The 12,048-nt window shown below is 39.9% G+C and overlaps 1 protein-coding gene across 1 annotated transcript in view; it reads left to right on the top strand.

The window, feature by feature from the left end:
* The first annotated feature begins 11,000 nt into the window (after positions 1-11,000).
* The window catches only part of LOC123537643 (DNA damage-binding protein 1-like), a 44,833-nt gene continuing 43,785 nt past the window's right edge, over positions 11,001-12,048 (top strand). The window contains exon 1 of the mRNA XM_045321473.2: positions 11,001-11,155. Within this exon, the coding sequence (XP_045177408.2) occupies positions 11,095-11,155 (61 nt within the window). The 5' untranslated portion in view covers positions 11,001-11,094. The remainder of the gene's footprint in view (positions 11,156-12,048) is intronic.

Genomic DNA, 12,048 nt, shown 5'->3' with positions numbered 1-12,048 from the left:
TATACACAGTTTTGTTGTCTATGTAAATCACTATTACAAATTGCCAAACCCTAAGTTTGTGCAATGACTTGTCTGTGGTATTGAACTTGCTTTAACAGCCACCTGTATTAGGCAGCCACTTGCCATAATCAACCAGTTAGCCAGCTTCCTACACAGATATTTTGTTATAATTTCAACTTTTCTTAAGCAGACACCTGTCTTAACATTTAACCTGCTGGCAGCAAGTGATTCTGCCTTTGGGACCAGTGCAGACCAAGATCAGCTTGCATGTCCGTGCAGGCTGATCATGGTCCGCACTGTTCGCTATTCAGTCGGTAAATTTTCAGTGAGCATCCCTTTGAAAAGTAAGTAGTACTGCCCAAATTGAATGATGGACCATTTTAGAAATTTAGCAGGATAAAGGCTAAGCAACAGATTATCTTGCATCCTTGGCTGGTTGCTAAATGGAAGTTTGAATGTATTTAGCAATTTGACGCTCCTGGAAAGGCAAGCTTGAAGTTGCCACTTTGTCTGTCCCTAATGCAATTATTGTCTGTAATATTTCTCTGCAACCACTGGCTGCAATTGAGCAGAGCTTCATAGAAAGCTTTTCTCTTAAGAGGAGATGAGCATATTATCTGCCCTTTGATTATTCAACATAAGTATACTACCTGTATAGCACCATTTCTTGTCCGGAATATTCCTCAGCAACCACTTGCAGTGAAAGTTCATATGAAGCGTTATTCTAAAATGGAGTTTTGCATTATCATCTTCACGTTTCGGTCTTTTGATGAATTTCTGATGAAAGTTATTGCCCTTTGATTATTCAACATTAGTATACTACAGCACTATTTCATGTCCAGAGTATTCCTAAGTGGTTGCATATTGAAAGTATCTCACTGATGCTTGTCACTGAGTTATTGCGTTGATTATCAACATTAGTATATACATGCACTATTCATGTCCAGTGTATTCCTAAGTGGTTGCATATTATCCTCACTGATGCCTTGTTACTGAGTTATTGCCTTGATTACTCGACATTAGTATACTACAGCACTATTTCATGTCCAGAGTATTCCTAAGTGGTTGCATATTATCCTCACTGATGCCTTGTTACTGAGTTATTGCCCTTTGATTACTCGACATTAGTATACTACAGCACTATTTCATGTCCAGAGTATTCCTAAGTGGTTGCATATTATCCTCACTGATGCCTTGTCACTGAGTTATTGCCCTTTGATTACTCGACATTGGTATACTACAGCACTATTTCATGTCATGAGTATTCCTAAGTGGTTGCATATTATCATCACTGTGTTATTGCCCTTTTATTATTCAACATGTTAAAAAACACTGAATGATTTGCAAGTATGTGCTTGACAATTGATTAAAAAGTCTTTAGTATTTTATTAAATGAGATTAAAAATAAACTTTTAAATTAACAGATTTTTTTTCAAGTTTTAACAGTCAAACATTGAATATAGACAAGTCAGTATCATAAACTATGGACCTGAGGTTTATATAAGGAATCTTGTAATGATATGATATTGTTAGCAACTGCTGCAAGGTTATTCAACAAGAAAAGTACTAGTTCGAGCTTTATTATTAATTTCCTAGCATTGACTGAATCTTGTAGGCTCAAATGCTCTTCTGATTGTGGTTCAAGAGCGTTTTAGAATGCATGTATGAAATACTACAAATGTTATAGTCGTTAAGTTATCTTTAACCTCATGACCCCTAAAACGATGAGAGTTATATTACCTTCTGACCGTAGGCAATGATGTTCTGAAGTTTGATGAAAGAAGACCCAGGTATTCTCCATTTGAAGATTTTAGTTCACCTTTGTCAGTCTCAAGGTCTCTGTGGTCACTGGCAATCATCCGGAAATCATCCTGAGAAGTTTGACCACAATAGGCGTAATCATTCTCTAATTATTGGATGGGCCGCATGCAGCCGACCTATGAAGTTTGACCATGCTCAAGCGTTCTCCAATTATTGGTCAAAACAGTTTTCAGTCCCAATGACCACAACAGTCTTAAAGGCTCATAATGCCTTTGTTTAAAATGTGGCTGTCACAAGTTTCCGTTATGAACATAAAATACAGTAATTTTGTGTTAAATCCTATTTCTAGTAATTACTCTTCGTTCGCCCTACACTGTCAGACCGTGGCATGCAGTAGCCTCGATGAAACTTGTGGTTTGCCGCAGATCCGCAATACCTCCATATAGTTTCTGTTGGATTGAGGTATCTATTGGCCAAGGCGCAGCTCGCTCCTGGTCATGCCTTTTACATTTTTGGAGTATCTGATCCGTAGTCTGATCTTCCCCACCACATGGACAGGTTTGTGATGGTGCCAGACTGTATTTCTTGTACATGTGAGCATTGAGCTTGTGCCCTGAGCGAAGCTTGACCAGCATCACTTGTTCAGACCGATCAAGGAGATGAAACGATTTTCCTCTATCTTTGGTCTCGTTAGTGCCTTGATGGTGACTTTCTCCTTGTAGCTGTTGTTGGTTGTTCTGACTAAGCTCCTAGCTGAGCCAGTTGGTCTGCCTCTTCATTGCCTGCATGTCCACAATGGGATGGAATCCACTGAAGTGCTACTTTGCAGCTGATACTCAGGCTCTGCATTCTCCTGACTAGCTGTTGAGCTTTATTGTTGACCAGAGCTTCCATGAGACAGTGCATCTGTGAGAAAGACGGCTGAGGAGCTTTCTCCTACCGAGTCTTCAGTCATTGAGACGCCCTTCATGAGTGCTTCAGTCTACGCCTTGTAATTGCTGCAGTGTTTTCCTGTGGCTGCATGTAGTGTTTCTCTCTTGCCAGATGGGTATAGAATGAAAACTCCTGCTCCTCCATCTTTGATGGCACATGTTGCTGATCCATCTATATAGAGTCCATGTTTCCGGAGGAAAGTCTTCATTGATCAAAACTAGTGTGAGGCTCTTCATACCTTCATCCTCTTGTTTCCCGCGGTCAAGATGAGGAACAGCAAGTCTCACAGTCACTGAAGACAGAGCATTCACTATAGGGTTTATAATGTCTTCGCTATCTAGGGGAGTCGTTGGTATGTTCAGCTCAGTTTCGAACTCTTGATTGAGTTTCTTTGCCTCGTGAACAGAGCTGCTTGGGCCGATTTTTGGTGTAGCCATCCAACTTAGCTTTCATTGGATGGTCTTGAAAAGACCTGAACTTCTCTGCTTAAGCAGGACCTTTACATGTCTCCTGTCTTGTAACGACTGTGTACCTGTTGGCTTCTCCATGAAGGAGATTGGTGTAGACTATGTAGCACCTGTCATGATCCGCAATGCTTGGTTTTGAACCATGTCTACAGCATGTTGGTTAGTTTTGGCAGTAGTGGACCAGGCAATTGAACTTTACTCTAAATGGGGTCTCACTGTTCCCATATATACTGTCTTGGGTATGTGCTCATTTGCTCCCCGCATTATTTCAACAAGTTTACGCATCATGGTAAGCTTCCTACGGCCCTTCCCATCTGCTTGACTAATGTGGGGTCTCCAGGTAAGCCGTTTGTCAAACGTCACTCCAAGGTATGTTGCCTTATCTGCTTCAGTCAGCGAAGTATTTCCATCTTGATTTTACCCGCCCTCTGCTTTGACGACAGGGAGAATAGTGTGGTGAACGATTTCTCTGTACTGATCGCGACACACCTATCCTCAGCCCAAGCTGAAAGCTTGTTGATGGCTTCTTACATCCTGTTTGTGACTGTTGTGGCATGTTCCTCTTTGTACCATAACATCAGGTCGTCAGCGTAGAGTTCAGTCTTAACTCCTTTCGGTAGTTCAGACACCAGGTCATTGATGAAAATCAGGAAGAGTGTAGGGGATAAGACTCCACCTTGCGGGACACCATGACGCAACAGGAACTTCCTACTGCTGGCATGTTCTAAGCTGACTCTTGCCCTTCTGTTGTAGAGGTATGACTTAATTCACCTCAGCATGTGACCTCCTACTCCACTCCTCATCAGTTTGACGAGGAGTCCGTCAGTCGAACGCTCCTTGCAGATCGGATCAATCAATGCTGTAAGCACGAGTTTCTGCTGTTAGAAGGCGTCCTCTATCTCTTACGATAGGTAAGTGATCTGGTCCTTAGTGGAGCGGCATTATCTGAAGCCGGCTTGTTTTGTTGCGAGTAGGTTGTTAGTCTCCGTGTACCACTTCAGACGTGCATTCACAATCCTCTCCATGGTCTTTCAAACACAACTGGTTAGACTGATTGGATGATAGCTTGCAGCCTTCTTTGGATCCTTCCCTTTCTTATGGACTCTTTTCATATCTGTGGAAGTAGTCCTTGTGTCCAGCTGTAGTTGTAAATTTCCAGGAGTTTGCAAATTGCTGCAGTGCCTCAGCATTTCATTTGTGACTCCATCTGGTCCACGAGACTTCTTTGTCTTAAGCTGCCCGAGAGCTGTCTGTGGCTCATGTAGTTTAAGACTCTGTTTCATGCATTCTGTCTGCCTTTCTTTTTTTTTTATCTCTTCGGGCTTCCCTTTGCCGTTCTCTGTTGATGGGGACGTTAGAAACTTCTTTATAGTTGGAGGCAAAAGTGTTTGCCGCTTGTTTACCCGTCAACAGTTCACCATTCCCTTCCAAAGTTGTTGAGCCTCTCCCTGTGTCTTCCTCTTTCAGCTGTCTCGTCAATCTACATAGCTTCTGACCATCTCGCTCTAGGTTGAGAGAGGCTGTTTTGTTTCTCCAACTCTTCCTCTGTGCTTCCAGTTTGTGTATGAGGAATTTGGCCATGGTTCGCTGTAGAGAAAGGTTACTTTCTTGTGAGGGATTGTTTTCTGCTTCCTCCCTGGCTTCTGATAGCTTTGCCTCTAGATTCTCCAACTCATCACTCCAATAGGGCTAATAGTCATTGTTGCAGATCTAATAGTTTAGTTACTGGCGTTGAAGTCTTTGACAACCCGGCTGATGTCTTTACCTTCCACCCTGATGTCTTTACAGAGCTCATCACTCAGACTTTGGTAAAAGGTCCATCTGGCCTTCTTGTAGTTCCATCTGGGGATGTTGGGTGAAGAAGAGGCTATATGGTACATAGTAAGATGGACAGGGTGATAGTCGCTACCGCCTAGTTGCTCATCAACTTCCCTTTTGATATGTCCGTGTATGTCATCAGTACATGCAAGGTCAGGTATTGGCGTTGTTCACCGGCTTCTGGAGTAAAAGGTTGGGGGATCGTCCGGCTTGTTGATAAGGTAAAGCTTGTTATCATCTTGCCAGGTCTCCACTTCCTCTCCACGTTTATCCAGGTGGTCATACCCCCATCTTTGTGAGTGACTGTTAAAGTCTCCTGCAATAATGAACTTGGTTTCATCAGTTGCAGCTTTGTCCAGGGACAGAGCTCTGTCTCTTGGAGAGGTTTCAAGTTGAACTCGTTCTTTCTGAGGCTCAGAACTTGGAACTCGGAGTCATCCATATGCATGTTGGTCTGGACAGCACTGATGTTGTTCCTGACCAATGTCATGATGCCTCCTCTTCGTCTGCCAATTCTGTCACAGCGAAAATACTGGTATCTTCTGACTTTGAAGGATTTCTCTGGTTGCGGGTGAGTTTCCTGAATGCTACAGACATTGATATCTTTCTCATGGAGGATATACTCAAGTTCAGCCTTCTTGTTGAAGACACTCTCCGCATTCCAATGCATCAACCTGAAAGGCTGATGCTGATTGGTTCTCCTCCTTGATATGTTACTCCTTCTTCTCTTTGCATGTTGTGGATCGAGGCTCAGACCCCGGCACTGAATCAACAGACAGCACATCACACTTGACGCATCAACAGACGAATGCCACACTACTTTCTTTAACATTTGTCAAAGGTTTGAATATTGCTGAGTATACTAGAGTGTTTCATTGAATCTATTGTTTTTATTACCTCCCTTTATGGCTCTAGTTAAAACACTTCATGTGCAATATTAAAAGTAGTGACTTTCTAACCATGTAAGTAGGCATAACATATATTTGGAAAGCTGTTTCATCTTTTTTAACATGAGAATTTTAAGCATTATGGGCCTTTAAATACCGGTAAGCATTACTTGTTGGAATCCGTTTTCAGATTCAAGGTCACAGTGAAATGAAATGTGGGTCAATCGCTTGCCACAGGCAGTCATCATATGAAAGTTGACCACAGTAAGTTCACACTTTTTTACTTAATGACTGGAAATCATTTTCAGTTTTAAGGTCACTGTGATCTTGACTTACTTAATATGATTTTGACCATCTACTGACCACAGGCAGGCAGACCTATGAAATTTCATCATTTTATGCCTAAAAAAACTTTGACTATACAAGAATAAGGAGGCTATTGCACTTGCCCTGGCATCAACATCTCCGTTGGTTAAAGTTTTTATGCTCTCCGGAGTGGAAACATATATTCACCGCTTTCTTGTCTGTCTGTCCTGCAATTCTTGTCCAAAACATTCACTCCAATTCAGCAAAACTTCATAAGAAGCTTGTCTTCCAAGAAGAGATGTACATACTACAAGGAATTTTCTGCATAAAAAGAGCGGTTAAATGACAGTGCACTTGCCTATTTGAACCCGATCCGCCTAATACTAGCTTACAGACAAAAGCTTTAGCAAAATCTTTCAAAGTTGCAAAAGGTGCATAATTATGACAAACTGTAAGTCAGTAATATGAAATGTCATGTGAGGTCATCCCATGATGGTAAAGACCTATGAAGAATCAGAAAATGTTTGGTATTTCCAAAAAACTTGCTTACATGCAAAACTTTCAAAAACTGTCTATGTTAAAGGGGCATAAATTTTGATAAAAGTCATGCTGGAGTTACATAACTTGCAATGTTAAGCCATTTCATCATGCTAAAGTCATGTGTGAAGTTTGAATGCATTTGGCCGAGTACTTTTTGAGAAACATGTTAATATGCAAAATTTTAACTAACAAGGGGCATAATTTTGACAAAATAAAACCTAGAATTATGTAGATTTTAGGTTGTTCTGTATGGTCATCTCATGGTCATCTCATGATATAGAAAACACGTGTTTAGTTTGAAAGCACTAGCCTTGTAGTTTTTTTAGAAACCTGCATACATTAAACTTTAACCTAATATTTTAAGTTCAAAAGAGGCATCATTTTGAAAAATGCTAACCAGAGGTACGTTACTTTGAGGTAATCTTTTGATGCAGTAGACGTGTGTTAAGTTTAAAAGCATTAAAGCCTAGTAGATTTATGGGCAGGGCAATGCTAACAAGAGCTGTCGCTGGAAATAGCGCACTAGACTGCTTCGATGCCAGAAAGTGAAATAGGGTATATCAAAAAAGGGTTTAATGACTCCAATATTGATGATAATATTGGACAATAGTTTAAGTTCGAGTCAAATGAATTTTTAAATAACATAGATAAAGTGAAAGTGTATCAAAATATTAACTATGTATAAAAGGGATTTATTTCGTGGAATATTTCTGCAAGAGTAATGCGCCATCTGAATCAAATCCATAAATATCTCGAGCGAAAGTGCATCACAACTCTAATACCCGAGAATTCTATGTAAAAAGGAGGTCTAATTCATAAATTATAGGTGCCAGAGTTATAGACATTGTGTCATATGATGTGGATGATGATGTGGAACAATTATTTTACGTTTCAGGCAAATCCATTTAGTAATATTAAACAGTGATGTGGAGAAAAAACATCAAAATCAAACTGAAATCCTAAGAAAAAAGGGGGCATAATTCATGAAATATTTTTAACCTTGTATCATCTGATCAGGAAAGTGATGTGGAAAAAGTATGTTTGAATCAAATCCATTCAGTAATTATAAATATACAGCGAGAGTGCATACATTTTTTTTTAATTCTATGTAAAAAAGTGGGTTTACTTCCTGAAATGTTTGTGCAAGTCTAATGAACCTTGCATCATATAATGTGAGTGACAGTGTTTAACAACTATCTTAAGTTTGAAGTAAATCGCTTCTTAAATTACAGGCATCAAACCTGACCTATAATTCTTAAGAAAAATGGGGCATAATTTTTGAAAAACTGGTGCCATAGTCATGGACTAAATTTAAAGTGTCATATGATGTACATGGGTGATGATGTGAGTAACTATTTTTAAGTTTGCATCAAATCCATTTAGTAACAACCGAGACCGAGTAAAAGTGCATGAAACTTTGTATAAAAGGGGGATAATTGGGAGGGTCTTTTCACCCCAAGACACCCCTGGGAACCTGGGAAGAAGATAGAAATCCTTTATATCATTGCTCCAGCTTTAACATTAATAATAAGTTCGTTTTAGTTGTTGTTCTTGGATGTATATACTTGAACAAACCTATTCTAAAGTTCTAAAGGTTTGTTTAACTGTAACATGTTTTAACATATTTTTGTTAAATAAATGATAGAAATAAGTTACTATTTAAGGTGTCTTGGGGTGTCTTGGGATGAAAAGACCTTCCGGGGATAATTCATGAAAGATTGTTGTTCGAGTTATGGCCCTTGTGCCATATGATGTGGGTAATGATCTACATCTACATCTACATCTTTCACCCAACCGTCGATTTCTGACTATCACTGGGCGGCGCTGTCAGAGAAACAGTTGTTAAAGAACTGATATGTTACAATGTTAAAAGAACAAGAGGGTCATGATGACCCTGTATCGCTCACCAGAGTAATATGTTTCAAATGTCAAACTGATGATTTTTAGAAAATTTTCCAATGTACAATCAAGTAACCCCTAGGGCGGGGCCAATTTTACCCCGGGGGTCATAATTTGAAAAAAGTTTGTAGAAGTCGACTAGGCAATGTTACAAATCGAATATCTAAGATCTAGGCCTTCTGGTTTATTTTAAGCAAATTTATGAAGATTTCCCTATGTACAATAAAGTAACCCCTGGGGCTGGGTCAATTTGACCCTGGGGGTCAAGATTTGAACAAATTTTATAGAGGTCCACTAGGCAATGCTACATGTCAAATATCTAAGCTCTAGGCCTTCTGGTTTATTTTTAGAAAATATTGGAAGATTTTTCTATGTACAATCAAGTAACCCCATGGGGCGGGGCCAATTTGACCCCGGGGGTCATAATTTGAAGAAATTTTGTAGAGGTCTACTAGGCAATGCTACATGTCAAATATCTAAGATCTAGGCCTTCTGGTTTATTTTTAGAAATTTTTTGAAGATTTTCCTATGTAAAATCAAGGGACCCCTGGGGCGGGGTCAATTTTGACCCTGGGGGTCATGATTTGAATAAATGTTGTAGAGGTCCACTAGGCAATGCTACATGTGAAATATATAAGCTCTAGGCCTTCTGGTTTATTTTAAGAAAATTTTTGAAGATTTTCATATGTAAAATAAAGCGACCCCTAGTGCGGGGTCAATTTTGACCCCGGGGGTCATGATTTGAACAACTTTAGTAGAGGTCCACTAGGCAATGCTACATGTCAAATATCTAAGCTCTAGGTCTTCTGCTTTTTGAGAAGATTTTTTTTTAAAGTTTTCCTATGTAAAATCAAGTGACCCCTGGGGCGGGGTCAATTTTGACCCCAGGGGTCTGATTTGAACAAATTTTGTAGAGGTCTACTAGGCAATGCTACATGTGAAATATCTAAGACCTAGGCCTTCTGCTTTATTTTTAGAAAATTTTTGAAGATTTTCCTATGTAAAATCAAGTGACCCCTGGGGCGGGGTCAATTTTGATCCCGGGGTCATGATTTGAACAACATTAGTAGAGGTCCATTAGGCAATGCTACATGTCAAATATCTAAGGTCTAGGGCTTCTGGTTTTCGAGAAGAAGATTTTTTAAGATTTTTCTATGTAAAATCAAGTGACCCCTGGGGCGGGGTCAATTTAGACCCCGGGGTCATGATTTGAACAAACTTGGTAGAGGTCCACTAGGCAATGCTTCACACCAAATATCTAAGCTCTAGGGCTTCTGGTTTTTGAGAAGAAGATTTTTAAAGTTTTTCCTTTCGGTTGCCATGGCAACCAGAGTTCTGCATGGAATTCAATTCTTTGAACAATATTTAGAGAAAACCATCCAAGGAACATCCCTGTGAAGTTTCATCAAAATTGGCCTGTTGGTTTAGGAGGAGATGTTGTTTAAAGGAAAGTGTGGACGGACGGACGGACGGACGGACGACGGACGGACGGACGGACGCCGGACGGTGAGCGATCACAATAGCTCACCCTGAGCACTTTGTGCTCTGGTGAGCTAATAAAAGCTAAAAAAAAAACAGTATGCTACAGTTAAAATGGGACAGAGGCAACAGAATTACATACTGACCACCGCCAGCCTCTCTCTAAAGATACAGAGACTGAGGCTAGATTTAACATAAGTTGATAGGGAGTTCCAGAGTCGGATGGTCCTAGGGAAGTAGGAGTTAGAAAAGTACTGAGTGTGAGACATGGGGATTAAGTAATTTAGGTTTCTAGTTGGAATAAGATGAGATTGGTCGACTGCAACTGTCTGGTCCTTATTTTATAAAACATTACTAATGAATTGTGTAACCTTCTATATTGGAGTGTATTCCATTCTAAGGTTTTCAGCATTTGTGTAACACTACTGGTGTAACTGTAGTCATACATGACGTACCTAGCAGCTGACCTTTGGACATTTTCGACTTTACTAGTGAGGGTTTTTTGCCAAGGATGCCAGACGCTTGAACAGTACTCAAGTTGAGGGCGGACATAGGTGTTATAGGCAGCAATTTTGACCTTTTTATTATCAGTTTTGACATTTCGTTGTATGAAGCGAAGAGTGGAAGTTGCTTTGGAAGTGATATTGTCAATGTGTTTGGACCAGTTTAGATCTTTGGAAATGGTTATGCCTAAGTATTTAGCTGCCTCACAAGTAATATAGATAAAGAATAACTGATTTGAGTAATAACAGAGAAAAAATGAAAGTGCATCAAAACTTTAACCAAGGTGTGGACGTAGACGCTAGGCTGAGCAGGACAGCTCCCGTCAAGAGAACCACAGTTTCACATTGTTTTCCGTAAGCTAATCTTCAGTTTCCCGCCAAGCATGCGCATGAAGCCTTATCATCAAAACGCTTGCATTTGTTTTTCTTTTTATTAAGCGTTTAAGAGATAGAATCCATGATTGCCGAACAATTTAGAACTTTTTAAAAAACCTAGATAAAATGGCATTTAATTACTTTGTTACTGCCCATAAGCCTACTGCTGTGAATGCGTGTGTCACAGGTAATCATTCGAACAGTAACACTACCAAAGGATATGTCATGACATTCGAAAACCCTAACGACAATGCTTTCCGTATTCATAAATTTCAGTTTCAAGGCACCATAGGCGATTGCACATGCATGACATGTTAATTGTTTTACCCTACTGCTGTGTATACTAAAAATTAGTGACTGCCTAAATAACAGAAAACTCCTATAATATACGCTGTTTTATTCTTCAAGCGCCAAACCTGCCGAAAGGTATACTGAGTATACCAGTTACATCTACATCTACATCTTTCACCCAACCGTCGATTTCCGACTATCACTGGGCGGCGCTGTCAGAGAAACAGTTGTTAAAGAAATGATATGTTACAATGTTAAAATAATAAACAGACTGCGAAGGCATCGGCAGTCATACTTACGATAAACTCTCAGACTCCAAGTTCAGCTGGTACTGTCAACAGTGCGGCTCTCTTAACCACTCAAGTTCACTGACTGAATCCCTAGATACTCTCAGTGACACTTCTTATTATTCCCCTTTAAGTCACGACCACAGTAAAGCAAGTTTCAGCTTAAATAGCTCTTCTTTTCTCCATGAGCCCCCAGAAACCCCAAAGGCCTCATCTACCCCAATCCCTAAAAAGAAAAAGGTTACTCCCAAACCTAAACTAAAAACATCTGAACGTCTCACAGTCCTTAACATTAATTGTCGCTCTGTCAAAAACAAAATCCCTGAATTACACCTAGTCATTGACCAAACTAAACCAGATGTTATATGCCTTACTGAAACATGGCTTAAGCCAGACATCAGTTCCTCAGAAATATTTCCTGATAATCTTAATTATAAGGTATATAGGGATGACAGGAGTGAAGGCAGTGATTTTTTTCAGTTTTTGGGGAAGGGGGTCGGTG

This window comes from Mercenaria mercenaria, chromosome 17, assembly GCF_021730395.1.
Source record: "Mercenaria mercenaria strain notata chromosome 17, MADL_Memer_1, whole genome shotgun sequence".
In the NCBI taxonomy this organism is placed as follows: Eukaryota; Metazoa; Mollusca; class Bivalvia; order Venerida; family Veneridae; genus Mercenaria; species Mercenaria mercenaria.
The sequence above is the reverse complement of the archived record's forward strand: the minus strand, read 5'-3'. Positions and strand labels throughout refer to the sequence as shown.